We start from the raw sequence: 22,074 nt of genomic DNA on the forward strand, positions 1-22,074 counted from the left end.
GGACGGTGAAGAAGTAAATGTAATATAATTTTTTAAAGCTTCAGTGCTATGCAGGGCATAGAAACGATGGCGGTGAGGAAAGACTTCCTAAGGAAGTGACATTTGAAGCTTATACAAAAAGGAGAAGGGACCAGCGCTGGGAAGATCCCGGGGGAGCGTCTCCAAGGTAGAGCGAACAGCAAATGCAGAGGTTCTGAGGCTGGACAAGCTTGGTGTTTCCCTGGAATTGATAAAAAGGCCTGACAGTAGGCTGGGGTGTAGGGAGTAGGAAAATGAAAGCTCATGTGTGTCTTTTCAGGAATGTACACACATACAAAATTTGCTGTATGTTTCAGGTGTACTTCTGGTCTCCCAAATCCACAGTGAGTCTTTTGGGATTCCAATTTATAAGATCTGTATTGCTACTATGATATCTGTGATTTCACCTCGGAACATTTTTGAGTTTAGCACGATATGTGGCCAGTTGTCAAAGAGGTGTCAAAAGATTGGGGATTTTAGTGGAAAGATAAATTATAATAACTTTCAGTGAGCATTTTCCATAGGCCAGGTACTGTCAGCAGGGTTTCTCAGTCTTGGCACTGTTGATATTTTGGGTCAGATAGTTCTGTGTTGTGGGGGCTGCCCTGACCACTGTAGGACTTTTAGCAGCATCCCCGGCCTCTACCCACTAGATACCAGTAGCACACCCCACAAGATCTAACAACCTACAATGGCTTCAGACATTGTTAGATGTCCGCTGGGAGCAAAATTGCCTGCTTGGGAACCACTGTTTCCATGTATGCATTTATTCATTTAGTACATAATTGAGAGCCTAGTATGGGTGTCATTTAAATCTTACAATCCCCATTAAAGTTTGAATATACTGTTATCTTTCCCAGTGCACAGATGAAGGAGTCCAGCCTTGGTGATATTTCAGAACCTGCCCCAAATCACACCTATGTGTTAAGTGGCTGAGCTGGAATTTGAATCCTTTGCTGTCAGGACCTCCTAGATTCTTAACCTTGTACTTTATTCTTGTCTCCCACAAGGACTATGTGCAAAGTATTTTACAAGGTAGAGTGTTGCGAGGTGACATTTAGGTTCAAATTAGGAAGAGAGGTTCCCCCCTCCAGGGGTGTGGAGTTTATTTACATCGGTTTGTTAAAGTATAGAAATAATGGTTAATGTTTGTTCTGAGACAGCAGGGCTTAATTGATACGGAAGTCCTTTGAGATTCAGAAGGAAGGAAGAGAGTAAATCCAGTTACTAGAGTAGGCAGAATGAGATCCTTTCTTGCTTCAGGCAAGGAGAGTGAACCAGTAAATGGCTGCTGCTTCATCTTCTTTCTGTGTCACTGGCAAATTTGACAGTCTTTTAATAGACTCAGATTAATTTTTTTTAGGGTCATCTTTGATTGAATGGTGTCATGATACTGTTTATTGCTGTGCAACTGGCTAACATTTCTACCCCCCTTTTCCTCGTTCACTTTTAAAATCTTTGCTTTAATAAGGAGATAGGCTTAAGGGAGAATAGAATTTTTTTTTTTTTTTTATCTCGGCTCACCGCAACCTCCACCTCCTGGGATCAAGTGATTCTCCTGCCTCAGCCTCCCAAGTAGCTGGGATTACAGGTGCGCGCCACCGTGCCCAGCTAATTTTTGTATTTTTAGTAGAGATGGGGTTTCACCATGTTGACCAGGGTGGTCTTGAACTCCTGACCTCAGGTGGTCCTACCTTGGCCTCCCAAAGTGCTGGGATTACAGGTGTGAGCCACCGCGCCCGGCCTAGGATTTTTTTTTTAATTTAATTTTTATGAACAGCTCCAGGCTTGAAATAAATGACTGCTCTCTTCAATGTCTGTGGCTTGGCTGAGTTCAAACCAGCTAATATGGAAAAGGTTGATTTGAGGTTGAGCCACAGTGAGTAACTGTGCATTTCTGGGCATCTAATCTTTACTTACCTGCATCTCTTCATCCTGCTCGCCTTTCTTTTACCTTGATTTGGAGGAAAAAAAAATTGTCTGTGTGTAGATGCATATGTATGTATACATGTATTTATTTTGCTTTATTCCATTTTGTAATTTCAAAGCTGCCTCGAGTGGTCTTTGCAAGGAAGTGATGTAGGGTGTGAATTTCATAGGAAAATTGGGGTTTCAACAGGTCTTTTTTTATGTTGCCCATGCCGGAGTGCAGTGGCTATTCACAGGTGCAATTATGGCATGCTACAGCCTGAAACTGCGGGGCTCAAGTAATTCTCCTGCCTCAGCCTCCTGAGTGTAGTAGCTGGGACTATAGGCACATGCTACTGGCTCAGCAACAACAGGCCTTATATGCAAACAACTCTTGAGTTTTTTGTACTCGAAACATACCCCTCATAGCTGCAGGAAATCTTTGCTCTATGTATAGTTTCTCTAAAATGTGAAGCAGTATAGTTTCTCTAAAATGTGAAGCAGATTGATGAGTTAAATAGAAACTCACCAATGTTTCTGATAGAGTAGAGGCTAGTGTTTCTTCTCCCTGGCCAATATGTGATTTTTGATTGGCCTTGTACTTTATCTGGTTCATTTAGGAATGCTTCTGAATATGCAGAGCAAAATTACTGAGTTGCTCTTTATCCTTTCGTTGGCTGTCAGACCTACATTTTTCCTCAGATTGCATTATTCGATGCTTACATTGCATTTTTTTTCTTTCGAGATGGAGTTTTGCTCTTTTTTCCCAGGCTGGAGTGCAATGGCATGATCTTGGCTCACTGCAACCTCCGCCTCCTGTGTTCAAGCGATTCTCCTGCCTCTGCCTCCCAAGTGGCTGGGATTACAGGTGTGCACCACCATGCCCAGTTAATTTTGTATTTTTAATAGAAGTGGGGTTTCACGGTGTTCGTCAGGCTGGTCTGAAACTCCTGACCTCATGTGATCCACCTGCCTCGGTCTCCTGAAGTGCAGGGATTACAGGCGTGAGCCACGACGCTCGGCCGGCCATATGCAGTTTGAATGGTAGAAAAGTAATTTTCTCCAAAGAGCAGAATTTTGGATCTCTTGAAAACGTGTCTTTTTTTTTTTTTTTCCTGTAGTGTCCTCCCCACCTCTTACGTGGCTATCTTCTTGTCATTCAGGTCTCAGAGCTTAAATTATGGCACCTCCCAAGCCACCACTCCATCAGAGGAGCTACCCTGTCCTTCTGTACATCACCTTGTTAAATTTTTCACATAGTGAGCATTTTGTGTATTTTTATTGTTTACACATTTGATGTTTTTCCTGTTTTCTTCCCCTAGAAAGTGATCTCCTCTACAACACACAGTGCTAACTGCCGCAGCCTCACTGCTTGTGCCCAAAGCACAGTCACAGCTGCTCAGTAAAGAATTTTTGAATAATTGTGTAAGTGATTGAGTTTTTCAGGTTATGAAGGCATTCTGCATAGACTGAAAGCTCTCTGACTGAAGGTTAAAATATTAGTTTGAGTGAATAAATAGGTGGCTTGCTCCGCTGAATACTTTTGCCTGTTCTGGAATTTCATATAAATGCAGTCATAGTGCATGTACTCTTTAGCACCTTTTTCACTCAGCATAATCATTTTGAGACTCGTCCAAGTTATAGTATATATGAGTAGGTTTTGTTTTTTGTTTTTATTGTGGAGTAACATTTAAGTAAACTGGGGTAAGAATATACCCCAGTTTATCATTTTACCTCATGAGTCGTGCCAGCTTTCTTATGCTTACTGTTTACATAGTTTTTCTTTTCCCATCCTTACGCCTTTATCCTGTGTCTTTATATTTAAGATATATCTTGTTTAGATAGTGCATAATTGGGTCTTGCTTTATCCTGTGTGGCAGTCTGCTCCTCCTAATTAGGTTGCTTCCTTTTTTTTTTTTGGAGTGATGTAGTCTCGCTGTGTTGCCCAGGCTGAGTGCGGTGGCGTGATCTTGGCTCACTGCAACCTACACTGTTCTCCTGCCTCAGCCTCCCGAGTAGCTGGGACTACAGGCGTGTGCCACCACGCCCCGCTAATTTTTTGTATTTTTTCAGTAGAGACGGGGTTTCACTGTGTCAGCTAGGATGGTCTCAATCTCCTGACCTCGTGATCTGCCCGGCTTGGCTTCCCAAAGTGCTGGGATTACAGGCGTGAGCCACCACTCCTGGCCCCTCCTTTTATATTTAACGTAATTGTTGATGTAGTTGGGTTTAAGTCTACCTTCGTGCTCCTTGTTTTCCATTTGTACCATCTGGCTTTTGTTCTTTTCTTGTTCCTTTACTTTCTTTCTTTCTTTTTTTTTTTAGATGGAGTTTTGTTCCAGTCACCTAGGCTGGAGCGCAATGGCGCAATCTTGCCTCACTGCAACCTCCGCCTCCCGGGTTCAAGCGATTCTCGTGTCTCAGCTTCCCGAGTAGTTGGGATTACAGGCACCCATCACCACGCCCAGCTACTTTTTTACTTTGAGTAGAGACGGGGTTTCACCATGTTGGCCAGGCTGGTCTTGAACTCCTGACCTCAGGAGATCTGCCTGCCTCGGCCTCCTAAAGTGCTGGAATTACAGGTGTGAGTCACCGCGCCTGGTCTCCTTTACTTTCTTTGGGGTTCATCGCATTTTAGGTTTCCATGTTTATGTTCTCTATCTCGTTTAGATAGTGCATAATTGGGTCTCATTTGTTTCTTAGCAAAGCTGCTCTAATGGTTTTGTGGTATGTGAGTGCAGATGCATGGACAGCTCAGGGTGTTTACTTCTACTTGGTGGGATGCAGCCTGGGCCTAGACCTTTAGGTCTTGATGAGGAAAGTTACTTCTGACCACTTGTTTGTTCAGTGTTCTTTTCTTTTTCCTCCTGATCTGTTTCTTGTGGGAAGCTCAAGTGTTCAAAAAGCCCATTTTCCAGTTAAATAGGCTGTTGCTTTGTTACTTATCTTCATTAGTCTTAGGATTATGATACACATCTGGAGGAACGTATATTATTGTTTAATTGTTACTGTTACCTGAATGCCCTGGATAAGTACAAGCCAACTCCAGCTAATAAGCTTAATGTTTTCTCAAAGTTGAGTTGATTGTAAGCATCTCCCGTGGAAATCTTGTTAGTGGAGTGTACATGCTCCATCACCGTAATTCTGAGCTCGCATGCTGGTGGCTCTAAAGCCCTGGAGACAAGTGGCTTCTGTGGAGAGCCAGGCTGCAGAAAAAGGAGGATGAAGTCTTTGGGGTGTGGGGAGCAGGAATATGGATTATTCAGAGACATCCTTCTCTGCTCTCCACTGCCCTTCCAGCCTACACCTAGGGGACAGAATCTCAGAGAATTGTTTCCAACATATTATTCATGTCTTGCATTTGCTCTGCTAGATGTTGCCTTTCTAGGGCAGTGATTTTGGGACTCCATTTTCTTATTCAAAAGAGGATTTTTCTTTTAAGCTTCATTCTACTTCCACAGAGCTATTTTTAGAAGAAGATGAACTAAGCAATCTTTTCTGTGTTTGCTCTTTTTTAGTCGAGCAAAAGATGTGATAATACCAGCAAAGCCACCTGTCAGCTTTTTCTCCCCGAGGTCTCCAGTCCTTGACCTCTTCCAGGGGCAACTGGACTATGCAGAGTACGTTCGCCGGGATTCAGAGGTGGTACTGCTGTTCTTCTATGCCCCTTGGTGTGGACAGTCCATCGCTGCCAGGGCAGAAATTGAGCAAGCAGCAAGTCGGCTTTCAGATCAGGTAATGCTCACATTCAGCTTAAGAATCAAATGACTGTCAGTCCTATATGTAGGACAGGATGTCCCCACAGAGACACCTTGCCCAACGGGCAGACTTTGCCAAGGTGAACTCCAGGAGACCTTTCTAAGTTACAGAGCTTTCTATAAAGCAACAGAAAGGATTTCCACCTGTGGCGATTGTAGTCCGAGGCAAGTGTGGGAGCAGATCCTGAATCTCGTAACACAGGCCAGTGCTTATCCTGGGTTTCCATACTGTTTGGTTTCAGCATTGAAAAAGGTCGAGGGACTGAAAATCCTAGTTCTTGCATATCGATTTGATGCTTGCTAGTTGGGTATTTTAGGTAAGAACATGTATGTGTGATATGACTGCATTGTAACAAGGCCGACCTTTTTAATATATGGACCAGAACTATATTCAGCAGATAAGGAATGCCACCTTTGGGCTAGGTAAGAAAGATATATAGGCAAATAAGTCACCTGTTATGGCAGTGGTTTTCAGCCCAGTGGACCCCAGTTGTGCTTTAGAAAATAAGTATTTTGTGATGTCTCCCTTTCTTTCTGAAAAGGAATTCATAGATGATAAAGTTTTCCTATACATATAATTTCAAAATAATGTAATGCACTGATTGTAACATAAAGGCGAGGCGGGGAGAAAGTAATTTGTAACTAAATGATATGTATTTTAGTATGTAAGTGCACGGTCAGAACAGGTCCATATACCTTTATGTAGAACCACTGTGAATGGGATAGTTACGAACGTAGACTGATAAAGGTGATACGTGGGTGACTTACCTGCCACATGGACATTGCTCTTAGTAATTGATTATCCTAAATGGTGAACAATCTTGATAAAATCCTGAACTACACAAAGCCCTTTCTGCTCTCAGTTTACATAGAAGTTGCATTCCTGAAAAATTCAGTGAACACAAAAAGCATGCTTTAGATTGACATGTAAAATGGAGCTAGGTTCTGGGCTTGGATAATAACAGTTTTTCCCCAACATCAGTGTTTGGCAGGCATTTTGAACTCCTCTGGAATGCAATGGATGACTCTTCTGTGTGCAAAGCAGGTTTGAGTGTAGCAGGACATCTGCAAACACCCCTGCCCTACATATGGACTGTAGCTTCCCCCAGTCATTGCAGTAAGCAAAAAGCATCCCACAGATTTCTAATACTCTCCTGCTGAGAACCACTGATGTGAAGTAACTTGTGTAGGCAGCCGAGTTGCAGAAGTTCATTTGGAACTCTCAGTTGGTTTTTCTTAGAAACTGTGGAGCCTTCCAAATTTAGAGAACAAAGTTCACGTTGCCCATATTGGGCACAAGAGGGAAATCTATTGTGTTTTATTAGTAAGTGTGAATTAGCTACCTTACTGTCAGCCTAAACTATGTCCTTCTGAGTGATGGCATTAGTATAATAATAATATTCTGGTGTGCTGGGCCCCGTGCTAATTCTCAACCACTTTGCAAGCCCATGCTCTCAGCCCTGTTTTTCTGAAGCAGGACCGCAGGCGTAAGGGGTGAAGCAGTTTGTTTACGATCACGTAGTGACAGGTGGTGGGGGTTATAGTGCAATCCAGTGACTGCTGCTCCTTTTTTTTAAAAAAAAATTTTCAGCCCCTTCCAAATTGAGAGCTTACTATTCCATGTACTCAATAGGGAAAAAAGTGGGTTTATTTTTGGAAACACACAGAAATCTTTTGAACTGTATTGCATGGTAAGATTGGTAAACACAGTCCAAGCCCTGGCTGGACATCATAGATAAGAGTATGTCTTTCTTTTTTGTTTTAGTGATAAATGATGACCTTTGAAAACTCGATACAGTTTTTTTCATAGATTCTGTTTCAGTGAGAGAGGAATGGTTCCGTTTTTAAATTTCGTCTTTTAAATCTTGGTAACTTTTCAGTTGTTATTCATACTCATTTGAAAACCTTTTTTGGCTCTGCAGGTGTTGTTTGTGGCAATTAACTGTTGGTGGAACCAGGGGAAATGCAGAAAACAGAAACACTTCTTTTATTTTCCTGTAATATATCTGTATCATCGGAGGTAAGAACTTTTTAAATAGTGTTTCTCATTCCAGTTTAGTTTGCCAGTTTATAAATGAATTTTGTGTTTTTTCTATATTAAAGTATTAGATATTCACTATAGAAAATTCAGATAATACAGATAAGCAAAAATTAAAAAAAAAGATCTGGATAATCCACCCCCCTTTTTAAAGCTAAACATGGGATCAGGCAGTAATACGATTTCCTAAACTGCTTTTCTCACTTTTTTGAGCATCTTTTCATGTCATTACACATTTTACAGCATTGTTTTTAAAAGTACCAATTACTCCCATGTATTTCAGATATCATAAGAGTGTTTGTAAAAATACATCAAATTTCTTATCCTTTCACCTGGAGGCATAGAAGAGTCCAGAGTGTATCTTACCATCTATTTTATTGGGAAGAAAATTACTGCAGGTACACAGTCCCATGTCCACAACTTTTTTTTTTTTTTTTTTTTTGGAGACAGAGTCTCACTCTGTTGCCCAGGCTGGAGTGCAGTGGCATGATCTCTGCTCACTGCAAGCTCGGCCTTCCGGGTTCATGCCATTCTCCTGCTTCAGCCTCCCAAGTAGTTGGGACTACAGGCGCGTGCCACCACGCCCAGCTAATTTTTTTTGTATTTTTAGTAGAGACGGGGTTTCACCACCCATGTCCACAATTCTAAAGTCACAAAGAGGGCTGAAAAACGGAAAGAGTTTTATTTTGTCTTATTTAATTTTTTTTGAGACGGAGTTTAGCTTTTGTTGCCCAGGCTGGAGTGCAATGGTGCAATCTTGGCTCACTGCAGCCTCTGCCTCAGGGTTCAAGCAGTTCTCCTGCCTCAGCCTCCCAAGTAGCTGGTATTACAGGTGCCTGCCACCATGCCCAGCTAATTTTTGTATTTTTAGTAGAGATGGGGTTTTACCATGTTGCCAGGCTGGTCTCGATCTAGGCTGTACTAGAGTACAGCCCAGATCCTGCTGTGAATGATAAGTAATATCTAAAAATCTGACTTGAAGAGTTTTGGAGATAGGAGATAGGACTTTGGACTTTGTTCAGGGTGATTGGCTTGAAGTTTGTTGAAAGTAAAATGGGTGAAGGAGATTTGATCAGTAGAGAGCTTTCCTTTTTCCTTCTAAACTTCTTGGGCCATAATCAATGGCGATTTATAGCAAACATGCACAAACAATGATTTGTGGGTTCCCTGTCACATTCCATCCCATTTCCATGTCTGTAACATAAACTGTTGTCTGCCACATAGTATTGAGTCCCAGGAACTATTAGATAGTATTCGGGCAAAAACACACTTTTCTGCCCCATCTCTACCCCCACATTTTCCTCTGGATATTAGATGTTTGCATCTTAATATTTGTAGTACGAAGCCAGTTTTTGCTTAGGGACCACTAAGACCATTTTCAGATTTCTTCCCCACTTTTTGGCCAGTAACTTGGAGGTTCTGCCTTTACATGGAAGGTTCAAGTACAGGTTTTTTTGGATACAGGAATACTTTGTCAGAGTTACTGTTTTTGTTTTAAAGGTAAGTGTAAGGTGGTGTACTTAACTCTGTGCTCTGAAACGGGATGATGAGCTTGCCCTGCTGAGGTCCTTGCATTTCTTTTTGGCTTTGAAAAAGGGCATGGAAGCCTAGTGGGGGGATATAGTCCTTCTAAGCTGCTCAGAGGTGGACTTAACGTGATGTGACATTAAAATCAGAAGAGTTCCATGGAATCAAATACAAATGTCATTTGGGATATGCAGGTATACAGTATTGTCATATATGTACTGTTTGCTTGCTTAGCTTTTGCAGAAAGATTGAAGGGACCTCAAAGGAACTTTAGAAATATGTCCAACCTTCTTAATTTACAGATGAGGAATTTGAGGTGGTACGCACCTTGAAATGGCTGCCTCCACACCCCCGTCTTTGCGTTGTTAGCTTTTACAAGTCACTAGGACCCTTGTAACATCACAACAGGAAAACTCAGCAAAGCCTCTTGGCCTGAGTGCTTGAGGTTTCCAGACTGGTAGCTCCTTTTTCCGGAACAAAATAAGTTAGATGCTTTTTTGATTTCTTCCTTTAAATTAAAAATTATTGGTGGTTGATGGGGTTGGTGGTGGTGGTAATTTTTAAACTAAACTAATTCGTAGTAAGTCTTGATTTGGTAGAATTCTTAACTGTCTCCCAGCTGTACATGTAGAGAATGCTGTTTTTCACTTTTTTTCATGCTAATATTCCTTTGACATCATTCTGCAGTGCACATGGAAGAATTGTGTTTATCTCATAACTGTGTGTGTGTGTGTATGAATTTCTGTAACCATGTATTATGGTATTATAATCACAGCCTTTATAGAATTCTTCACTGGGCTCTATTGTTGCTGTTAACAGTAAGCTTAATGTCAATTTCTGTTTAGAGAAAAGAACGATTATGCAGTTGTTGAATTTCACCATAACCCCCCCCAACCTTGCCAGCTACCATCCAATTATATTTGGGCAGTGTCTGTATTGTGTGAGACTGAAGAGAGGCACGTGAGAATTCTGATTAGCTTAGGAGGATAACTGAATAGTGGTGGTATTACTTAGCGGCACTGTATCAAATTCTGTGTGTCCCCAGGCACAACTGGAGGGGAAAGGAAGAAAGATCATTTATACAGGTCACTGACTTCAGACCTTCACATAATTTGTTGTTGTTGTAATAAAGCTTCAAATAGGTTTAAGGTTCATTCAGTGATTCTTTGTCCGCCTATTTCTTTTTAGTAGGCCAAGGGCCAACTGTTCAACCTGTCCCTTACCTCACAGTGGCTAGTAGAAGGAAAGTCTGCCCGCCTACATTGAATTGTATGGTTAAGTCCTGGAATCCCTTAGCATGTGGTCAATTTCCAGGGTTGTCTTTCTGTTTTGCTTTTAAAAGAACTATTGTGGGAATTAATTTTTTTTTCAGAGATAAGACTAAATGTTCTTTGTTTGGCAATTCAGTTTGCAGTTGAATTCAAGATCATAGAAGGGTAGAGGCTGCTTGCGCCTGTCCTCACCTAAAATGCTTATTCTTAATTCTCTGGTCACCTCCTAAGCAAAGCAGGCTACTGATCTGTGACTTGGTTGGATCCCAAAGCAAGACATTTTCATTTTGTGGTTGTGATGATTTTAGTTATACATTACAGGCTTAATGCATGGTGTATTATTTTTATTATTTTTATTTTTATTTTTATTTTTTGGTACTAGTTTTGGACCAATCGAATACAAAGGCCCCATGAGTGCTGTTTACATTGAGAAGTTTGTCCGCCGGGTGATGAAACCACTTCTCTACATCCCATCTCAATCAGAATTACTAGATTTTCTCTCAAACTACGAGGTACTTGTCTTTCATATCTCCTCCTCCATACTCAAGGCCTTTCACTCGGTTGTATTGGATTGTTTGTATTAAAGGGGTTTAAAAAAATACCTCCTGAATTGCAGCAAGTAAAAGGTCATGTGCTAGATCAGCCCCAGTTAAATGCTTTTTGAGATACTGATTATAAGGATGGTTTGTCCAAGAGAGTTTTAAGAGAATAGAGTACTAGCAAAGCCTTTGTTTTTTGTTAGGGAATTTTCAACAGATTTTCATCTTGCCTCACAGTTAACTTACAGTAGATGAGAATTAACTTACAATTTATGTGCAACTGCAAATTTCTAAGAATATTATTTGACACTTCTCATAGCATTGTACCAGATACCTGGTTTCTCTTGTCAGTTGTAGTTTGGTTTTTTTGAAAACTGGAAATATGTTCCCTTCCATATTATGAAGTATATAACTATTTCAAGGTCTTATTTACAGAAAGTTTTCTAACTTTCCTAATGTAGCTTCTTTCCTCCTTCCCCATTGCTGACTTCAACCCCTGGTAAATTATTTTTATAGTGTTTTTTTTTTTTGAGACAGAGTCTTGCTCTGACACCCAGGCTGGAGTGCAATCTCAGCTCACTGCAAACTCCACTTCCTGGGTTCAAGTGCTTCTTGTGCCTCAGCCACCCAAGTAGTTGGGATAACAGGCAGTGCCACCACGCCCAGCTAATTTTTGTATTTTCACTAAAGAGGGTTTCGCTGTGTTGGCCAGGCTGGTCTTGAACTCTGGGCCTCAAGTGATCCTCTTGTGTTGGTGTCCCCGCAAAGTGTTGGGATTACAGGTATGAGACACTACGTCCGGCCCTGTAGGATCTTTAATGCATGTTAAGAATGGCTTATTGTGAGGCCAGTATTGGGATTATTAAAATATGTAGCCTCAAAAAATTATAAAACTAGTTCTGCAAAAAATTCACTGGAGCAAGCATAAAATCATAGTTGAGTACAAGTAAAATGATACTTAGGTACAACAAAATCAAGACCATAAATATCTGACAGAGATAAAAAACCATGTATATCCAGACCTTCGTGACAGTTTAGAGTTGTGGCTAGTTGAATTTTACTGTTCGCACTATTTATATTCTGTATAGATTGGATACACATTTTTTCACCAGAACATCAGTATAGCTTTTTTCAATCATGTTAGAAACTCTATGTATGTGTGGCCGGGCGCGGTGGCTCACGCTTGTAATCCCAGCACTTTGGGAGGCCGAGGCGGGTGGATCACGAGGTCAGGAGATCGAGACCACGGTGAAACCCCGTCTCTACTAAAAAAATACAAAAGAATTAGCCGGGCGTGGTGGCGGGTGCCTGTAGTCCCAGCTACTCGGAGAGGCTGAGGCAGGAGAATGGCGTGAACCCGGGAGGCAGAGCTTACAGTGAGCCAAGATTGCGCCACTGCACTCCAGCTTGGGTGACAGAGCGAGACTCTGTCTCAAAAAAAAAAAAAAAAAGAAACTCTATGTATGTGTTAACTATTAGCAGAGATTCCCCAAGGAGCAGTATGAATATCTAGTTATTCTGCTTATAGTCCTTAGCTATGCGTCAGAGTAAATATTCCTTAATTACATGTATAGCAGATGGATATCTGTGCACCTCAGAGGCCTGCCTCTCATTTTCCCTGGGCAGGCTGGTGGGTGAGGGCTATATTAAGAGGCACGGTACTGGGGCCTGATCCCTTTGGCACACTCACTGGGTCTGTGATTTGGGGCGGGTTACTCACTTCCTGGGCATCTGGGGCCTGGGCCAGGGTATCCTTGAGATTCTTTCTAATGGTAAAGTTGTGGTAAGTGGGTTTTGACATGAGTCTTCAGTGGGTTACAGCCAGAGCCACTCGGGATGGCACAGCAAAATGGTGAAGAATCAGGAGTCAGACAGACCTGCTTTTAGCAGTACTCCATTGATTGACTGATTGATTGATTGATTGATTTAGAGATGGTCTCACTCTGTTACCCAGGCTGGAGTGCAGTGGCATGATCTTGGCTCACTGCAGTCTCCATCTCTTGGGTTCAAGTGATTCTTCTGCCTCAGCCTCCTAAGTAGCTGGGATTACAGGCATGCACCATCATACCTGGCTAATTTTTTGTATTTTCAGTAGAGATGGGGTTTCACCATGTTGGCCAGGCTGGATTATTTTATTTTTTTGAGATAGGGTTTCACTCTGTCACCCAGGCTGGAGTGTGGTAGCATGATCTCGGCTCAAGCGATCCTTCTGCCTCAGCCTCCCAAAGTGCTGGGATTACAGGCGTGAGCCACCGTGCCCAGCCCAGCAGTGCTTTAAAAGACTATGCTCCAAGTATTGATGTGGAGTTCATGTTAGACTCGCTAATCTACTAATGACATTACTGCTGATGACATTTAAAACATTACATTAAGTTTTTGGCAGCCCACTTAGAGTGATGTACAACAGTGATTAAAGTACACTTCCTTTAAAATGGGAACCACAAGAGTGCTACCAAGATGGGGTCCCTAGATCACTTCTGTCAGCCTTTTAAATGACTTCCTCCCAAAAGCTGTGGCTTTTATTGGGTTAGTATCATCTTTTGCTGGGCTTCTTACTGAGATGAGATTGTCTCATTGGCAAGAGATAGATAGTACTTTATTAATTGTGAAACAACTCACTAGTCAAGCCCAGCATGACACTTGTGAAACCATTTGTCTTGCAAAATATACCAAATAGCACAGCCTAGAAAATCTGTCAGTTTCACACACACTGCCTATAACATAGAGACAGAATTCTAGATCCGGAAGTGAAACCACTCATGGTTTTGACGGTTGAATGATTAGGAAAGTTAAGGAATTTTTTGGAGTCCCTGGAGTAAAGCACAGTAAGCTTTTGAATATTCTGCTAAGTTAGGGTTTCTCAACCTTGGCACAGTTGACATTGGAGGTCAGATAATTCTGTGTTTTGGGGGGCTGTCCTGTGCTTTGCAGGATATTTAGCAATATTCCTGGCCTCCAGCCACTAGATGTTGGTAGCACCCTTTTCTCCCCTCAGTTGTCACAACCAAAAATATCTGCAGACCTTGCCAAATACCCCTCAGGGGGCAGAATTCCCCCAGTTAAGAACTACTGCTCTGAAGAATTGAGTTTTCCCAATTAAGGCCTTAAGAGGAAGAAAACACATCTTTTATCATGGGGCTCTCAGAAGGCATTAATTTAATAGTTAAAAGTTTATCTGCTTATAATGGTGGCAGTAGAGAGAAGATGAAAATTAAACAGTGCCTTGACTAGAGAATGCGGGAAGGTTATCGGTGGGGGGGGTGGATGGAAATTATAGCTAGGGGTGAGTTAGATTGTCATCACTAGAACTGTCTGTGATACTCAACTTATTACTCAAACTCCTTATTTTTTCCAAAAAAACAAAAAAAAAACCCTATACAGTTTAAATATGTGAAGGAACTTGCTAATTTAAAGACATCTTACTATGAAAGATACTTATTTTGGTCAAGAGCCTTATCTCAGTTTATATTTTTTATCAATATGGATTTCAGTATCAAGTGTGTTTTTAAATTTAAGTATATCAAAATTGGGTCAAAATAATTAATGTTTTCATGGCACTTCTGAGGTTTGACATAATGAAGGATTGGTTTTTTTGCTTGATTTAATGTCTGTTAGATGTGTTTGTAACATCTTGTAGGAGTGTGTGTGATAATTTCCTGCTTGTTTTTTTTTTGTTTTTTTTTTTTTTTGAGACGGAGTCTCGCTCTGCCGCCCAGACTGGAGTGCAGTGGCGCAATCTCGGCTCACTGCAAGCTCCGCCTCCTGGGTTCACACCATTCTCCTGCCTCAGCCTCTCCAAGTAGCTGGGACTACAGGCGCCCGCCACCACGCCCGGCTAATTTTTTTGTATTTTTAGTAGAGACGGGGTTTCACCGTGGTCTCGACCTCCTGACCTCGTGATCCGCCCGCCTCGGCCTCCCAAAGTGCTGGGATTACAAGCGTGAGCCACCGCGCGCAGCCTTTCCTGCTTGTTTTAAAAACAAAAATTCTTGTGTAGGATCTGGATTTTAAGGAAGGAAAAAAAAGAAAAAATATTGATCAATGATATATTGGTCTCTAATCCAGATATTTGTGAGCATTTTGGACCATTATAAAATGATATAGTTAGCATTCATTTCTTGGGAAGTGATGATGTCCTGAAATAAATAATATTCTCTATTGACATAAACTTTTTTTTGAGACAGAGTCTCGCTCTGTCTCCCAGGCTGGAGTGTGGTGGCGCAAGCTCGTCTCACTGCAACCTCCACCTCCTGGGTTCAAGCGATTCTCGTGGCTCAGCCTCCTGAGTAGCTGGGATTACAGGCATGTGCCACCACGCCTGGCTGTTTTTGTATTTTTAGTAGAGACAGGGTTTCACCATTTGGCCAGGCTGGTCTTGAACTCCTAGCCTCAAGCGATCCACTCACCTCAGCCTCCCAAAATGCTAGGATTACAGGTGTGAGCCACTGTGCCTGACTGATGTAAATATGTATATGGAACTCTATTCATATATGCTTATTCTATTGTTAGAAAAAGGAATGTTCTAATTGTATCTTGGTTTTAATTTTTAGAAGTCCTATAGTTGAATCCTTTCAAAGGCCTATTCAGATGATTTGATATTGAATTACTTAGAGTGGAATTTTTTTTTTTTTTTTTTTTGAGGTGGAGTCTCGCTCTGTTGTCCAGGCTGGAGTGCAGTGGCGTGATCTTGGCTCACTGCAACCTCCACCTCCCAGGTTTAAGTGATTCTCCTGCCTCAGCCTCCTGAGTAGCTGGGACTCAGGCATGCGCCACCGTGCCCGGCTAATTTTTGTATTTTTAGTAGAGACGGAGTTTCACCGTGTTAGCTAGTATGGTCTCAATCTCCTGACCTCATGATCCACCTGCCTCGGCCTCCCAAAGTGCTGGGATTACAGGCGTGAGGCACCGCACATGGCCGAAGAGTGGAAGTTTTTAACCAATGGAAAATATTTTATTTGGCTTAGATATCTCAAACCTACCAATATCACATTGCTAATCATTAACCATGGTTTTATGTTTGTAAACTATGACTCTAAGAGGCCCGGCGAGGTACCTCACGCCTGCAATCCCAGCACTTGGGAGGCCAAGGTGGGAGGATTGCTTGAAACCAGGAATTCAAGACCAGCCTGGGCAACAAAATGAGACCCTGTCTCTATAACAAAATGTTAAAAATTAGCCAAACATGGTGGCACATGCCTATAATCCCAGCTACTTGGGAGGCTGAGGCTGGAGGATTGTTTGAGTCCAGGAGTTTGGGGTTACAGTGAGCTATGATGGCACCACTGCACTCCAGCCTGGGCAACAGAGTGAAACTCCATCTCAAAACAAAACAAAGACAAGACTGAGCCCAGAAACAATTTCTAGGACAACAGTTTTGCCTTTAACTTCCTTAAACATCACAGAAAGCCATGAAAGGGTGAGTACTAAAAATTCTTAACTTTGTAAACCCTGAAATACTTCAGTCGTTATTAGCAAAGAAGTAATGCATAAACTACGCATTGTCAAGTGCTCTTCAGTTTTCAAGTGCTTATTTCTAAATGTTCCAAACAGCTGGGTAAGGTAGATGGAAATTGTGGATCCTTCGAACAGATTAAGAAGCTAAGGTACGGGGAGGCTGTGATTTACCTACCTGGAGACTGGACGACAGCCCAGCCTTGTGGCTCCCCAAATTCTTGTCTATCATGTTCCTTCCTCAAAGAAATATTTAAGGTTCCTGAATTGAAACTTCAGTATCTACCTAGGGGTTACAACTTCAAATATTTATTTAATGTCATTTTTTGAAAGTTTTTTCTTTTATGATAGAACATTTTGAAGATGTTGGCTCCTTAATTTGGCTGTAGCTTTTTTTTTTTAAATGAATACTTAAAAGAATAAATATGGATGAAGGATGATGCCATGGCTCTTAAGCAGCAGAGTTTTGCCATTTCCTGTTATTAATTGGATCATTCACATTTATTCTGCAGAACTGGGATTATTTTGTGTATGATAGTCACAATATTCAGGCAGGGTAGGGTCTATAATTTTTTACCCAGGTAAGCACTACAATGATACTTACCTTCCAAATAATGAATGTAGCTAAAAACTGAAATGAACTTGCCAAGAGATCCCATAAAGGGAGATTAAGAGCTCTATATAATTTCCTTGCAAACCATGTTAAGAAATTCGACCAGGCCCCGTGGCTCACGCCTGTAATCCCAGCACTTTGGGAGGCTGAGGCGGGCAGATCATGAGGTCAGGAGTTCAAGACCAGCCTGGCCAACATGGTGAAACCCTGTCTCTACTAAAAATACAAAAAATTAGCCGGGTGTGGTGGCGGGTGCCTGTAATCCCAGCTACTCGGGAGGCTGAGGCAGGAGAATTGCTTTAACCTGGGAGGCAGAGGTTGCAGTGAGCCGAGATCATGCCACTGCACTCTAGCCTTGGTGACAGAGAAAGACTCTGTCTCAAAAAAAGAAAAAAAGAAATTCTACTTACTTCAGTTACTCCAGTTGTGGAATCCCTCTTCCTCGAATGTTCTTCCTGCCAATTTAAATACAAAGAGGAAAATGAAGTTGATTATTGTGGACAACATATACTAACAGAACCAGTGTCATTTTTATTTTTATTTTGTAGAGATGAGGTCTTGCCATGTTGCCCAGGCTGGTCTGGAACTCCTGAGGTCAGGTGATCCTCCCATCTTAGCCCCCAAAGTCCTGGGATTATAGACATAAGCCAACACACCTGGCCAGTGTCATTTTTATTTCAGTGGACATTAAGTTGATTGGAAAGGGAATAGGACTGAGCAATAGTAATTTAATTTTCAGTGACTAATTTTCTGGCTTCTCTAATTTCAGTATTGTTTGGACATCATTTGTGTTAGGTATTGGTAGCTTCTACATCAATAGTGCTTGCTTTCTTATTTATTTGTTTGATTGTTTGTTTTTTTGAGACAGAGTCTTGATCTCTTGCCCATGCTGGAGTGCAGTGGTGCGATCTCTGCTCACTGTAACCTCCACCTCCCAGGTTCAAGCAATTCTCCTGCCTCAGCCTCCCAAGTAGCTGCGACGACAGGCACCCACCATCATGCCCGGCTAATTTTTGTATTTTTAGTAGAGATGGGGTTTCACCAGGCTGGCCAAGGGTGGTCTTGAACTCCTGGCCTCAAGTGATCTGAAGGGATTACAGACGTGAGCCAGCACTGCTGGCCTCTTTTTTATTTTTTCAAGCACTTGACAGATTCATTTGACTTGTACCTTATAATTTACTCACCAAATGCTAACAGTATTATTATTTCAAACTCTTCTATCTGCAGGCAAAATATTTTAAGAATCTTTTTGTGAATTTCTGTATCCATTTAAGAACACTTATTTAGCATACATTCATTCATTTATTCCTAACAGCTTGGTAACAAAATTGTTTTAAATTTAAATGAGATGGGGAAAGGCTCAGGAATCTTTTAGGGGGAAGAAGAGAGTTAAGTAAAATTGCCAGATGACAGAAAACATGAGCATTTTGACAGAATGGTAGAATGCTGGTACCCAACATTGTCATATTGTTTGTAAAATTCTACTCTGAATGTTGTGCACATGGGTACTGTTTCTGTTAGTTCATAGTTTTGTGTTTTTTTGTTTTTGTTTTTGTTTTGAGATGGAGTCTTGCCCTGTTGCCCAGGCTGGAATGCAGTGGCATGATCTTGGCTCACTGCAACCTCCACCTCCCTGGTTCAAGCAATTCTCGTGCCTCAGCCTCCCGAGTAGCTGGGATTACAGGCGTGTACCACCATGCCTGGCTAATTTTTTTATTTTCAGTAGAGACAAGGTTCCACCATGTCGGCCAAGCTGGTCTTGAACTCCCGACCTCAAGTGATCCACCCACCTCAGCCTCCCAAAGTGCTGGGATTACAGGCATGAGCCTGGGCAACAGAGTGAGACTCCAGCCTGGGCAACGGAGTGAGACTCTGTTTCTTTTTCTTTTTCTTTTTTTTTTTTTTGAGATGGAGTCTTGCTCTGTCCCCCACCAGCTGGAGTGCAGGGGCATGATCTCAGCTCACTGCAGCCTCCGCCCCCTGAGTCAAGGGATTCTCTTGCCTCAGCTTCCCGAGTATTTGGGACTACAGGCATGTACCACCACACCTGGCTATTTTTTTTATTTTTTAATAGAGACAGAGTTTCACCATGTTGACCAGGCTGGTCTTGAACTCCTGACCTCAAATGATCCTCCCGCCTACGTCTCCCAAAGTGCTGGGATTACAAGCGTGAGCTACTGCGCCCAGCCTAGATGTTAAGTTTCTATCAGAATGAAAACCAATTGATTCATTTACAGTTGAATCTTAGAACAAGCAAGTGGTTTAGATTGGAAAGATAGTATATTCCATTACAGATCAGAAGTTTCCTCTTTTATATAACATACTGATTTTAAACTTTACCAACAGATTAAATTTCCACCCAAATTTTGGATGCAATTTTGTTTCAATGATCAAGTTGGTTTTCACAATGACTTACTAATATAGAGTGTAGTGCCAAGTGCTTTTGAGCTCAAAAGGATTCTTTTCATTTGCTTAGTGCTTTACGGTTCATGAGGCTTGCTCTTTGCCTAACCCTGTGAGGAATTTTTCCTATTTCCACATCAGGCAACTGAGGGTTCATATTGAAGGGTTCTCCCAAGGCTGTTCATTCAGCCACTAGATCTCAGACTTGAGCTTAGGTCTTCTGACTCTAAGTCCAGCACTCTTTCCTCAGGGATCTCACAATTTGACTTTTTAAGACAGATACGACCATTACAGAACAAAACCTGACTGAATGAGTGCCATAGGGCCTTCCAAGAAGGAAGAAGTGATTGTAAACAGGAAGGCAGAACACATCTGGTAGGGGACAGTTAATTGGTTTGGCAGAATGAAGGGGCGTTCTACGCCCAGCTTAGAGAAGTGGAATGAGCAGGTGGAAATGAGTGTGTAGGGTGGAGGAGCCAGAAGGCCGGAGGCGGGTCCTCTGCAGACCTGAGGGAAAGGAGAGTTGCCACTGTGGAATGCTGGGTTTTGGTGGTGGGTGGGGGGGGGGGGTCCTATGGCTTGTTTCCTATTGAAGGGGCTTGATTACAGGTGAAGATTAACCCTGATTTCCAGCAAAGTGTGAAGGTATGTTTGGAGTCAATGAGAGAAAGCGATTCAAGAAGAAACTTAAGAAAGGTTAAAAGAAAATTATTGCCACTGCTTGTCTGGAGTTGTTAAAAGCGATTGAGGACATAACTTACTGATGAAGTTTTGAGCCTGAGAGAATTGTACTGTCAACAGGGTGTGGAAAGACCTACTCATGGGGACAGAAGGAAGTTTCAGCTTTGAATGTCCCTGAATGACCACTGTGCAATCCTGTCAAAGCTACTGCAACTCCATCCCTTACCCTATTTGTTGTTTCAGTGGAGGGGATGTTCAACCCCTAACCTGAAATTTTTCTCATGTGCTTAGGCTTTTTGAAAAAATGAAGTGCAACAAGATGCATTAACTGTCAAATTATAATATGTCTTGCTTTAAAATATCCTCCATTACACTGTGACTGACAGTGCCTCAGTTACCTAATTCTGCTCTTTTTCCTGCAGCCTGGAGTACTCGGGTACTTTGAGTTCAGTGGCTCACCCCAGCCTCCTGGTTATTTGACCTTCTTCACCTCAGCATTACATTCATTAAAGAAAGGTAAAAAATGATTCATATTAAGACATTGTTACTTCAGTAGAATTGTTATTTACATCTTTTCCATGTGTTATTATGAATATATATTCTAATTTGCTTGATTCCTTTTCTCAACGTATTTTTATTTATTTCTTTTTAGATGGAGTCTTGCCCTGCCACCCAGGCTGGAGTGCAGTGGCATGATCTTGGCTCACTGGAATCTGCCTCCCAGGTTCAAGCGATTCTCCTGCCTCAGCCTCCTGAATAGCTGGAACTACATAGGCGCCTGCCACCATGCCTGGCTAATTTTTGTATTTTTAGTAGATATGTGGTTTTGCCACATTGGCCAGCCTGGTCTTGAACTCCTGACCTCAGGTGATCCACCCGCCTCAGTTTCCAAAGTGCTGGGATTACAGGCATGAGCCACTGCGCCTAGCCATCAGTGTATTTTTAATAATTACATTGTTTAATATTTCATCATTAGCAAACAGGAAATACTGTTCTATTTCACATATAGTCTCTCAAATGTTTTGCTTTTTAAAAATATAGCTTGAGGCTGGGTGCAGTGGCTCATGCCTGTAGTCCCAGCACTTTGGGAGGCTGAGGCGAGTGGATTGCTTGAGTCCAGGAGTTTGAGACCAGCCTGGCCAACATGGCAAAACCCCATCTCTACAAGGAATACAAAAATTAGGCAGGTGTGGTGGTGCACACCTGTAATCCCAGCTAGGCGGGAGGCTGAGGTGGGAGAATCGCTTCAACCCAGGAGACAGAGGTTGCAGTAAACCGAGATCGTGCCACTGCACTGCAGCCTGGGGGACAGAGTGAGATCCTGTCTCAAAAAAAAAAAAACATATATATATATATATATATATATACATATAAATAAATAAATGAATGTCGGGCGCGGTGGCTCATGCCTGTAATCCCAACACTTTGGAAGGTCAAGGCGGGTGGATCACCTGAGGTCAGGAGTTCGAGAACAGTCTGGCCAACATGACGAAACCCCGTCTCTACTAAAAATACAAAAATTAGCCAGACATGGTGGCACATGCTTATAGTCCCAGCTACTTGGGAGGCTGAGGCAGGAGAATCGCTTGAACCCAGGAGGCGGAGGTTGCAGTGAGCCAAGATCACGCCATTGCACTCCAGCCTGGGTGACAGCGCAAGACTCTGTCTCAAAAAAAAAAAAAAAAAATTATTACATCATCTTTTTTTGTGTGTATAGTTAAAAGTTTTGGTCAGCATTTTTAGTGGTTATTTTACCTGTCAGGTTGTAATTTAGCAATACATTTCTTTTGAGAAGCGTTTTTATAGATATAAAACAATGTCACATTACAGCATAGACTACTGCCAGCTTCTCACATCTGTATTTTTC

At 41.9% G+C, this 22,074-nt stretch overlaps 1 protein-coding gene across 4 annotated transcripts in view; it reads left to right on the forward strand.

The window, feature by feature from the left end:
- The window catches only part of TXNDC11 (thioredoxin domain containing 11), a 64,675-nt gene that overhangs the window by 1,191 nt on the left and 41,410 nt on the right, over positions 1-22,074 (forward strand). For 2 of the 4 annotated variants that reach the window (XM_032145269.2, XM_032145268.2), the window contains exons 2-5: positions 5,445-5,661; positions 7,607-7,704; positions 10,903-11,032; positions 20,630-20,723. In XM_032145269.2, the coding sequence (XP_032001160.1) occupies positions 5,445-5,661; positions 7,607-7,704; positions 10,903-11,032; positions 20,630-20,723 (539 nt within the window). Of the gene's footprint in view, positions 1-5,444; positions 5,662-7,606; positions 7,705-10,902; positions 11,033-20,629; positions 20,724-22,074 lie in introns of those variants that run through there. The other 2 variants (XM_058434053.1, XM_058434054.1) reach the window with 1 other exon arrangement.

The sequence above is a fragment of the Hylobates moloch genome, unplaced genomic scaffold, assembly GCF_009828535.3.
Source record: "Hylobates moloch isolate HMO894 unplaced genomic scaffold, HMol_V3 SCAFFOLD_23, whole genome shotgun sequence".
NCBI lineage: Eukaryota > Metazoa > Chordata > Mammalia > Primates > Hylobatidae > Hylobates > Hylobates moloch.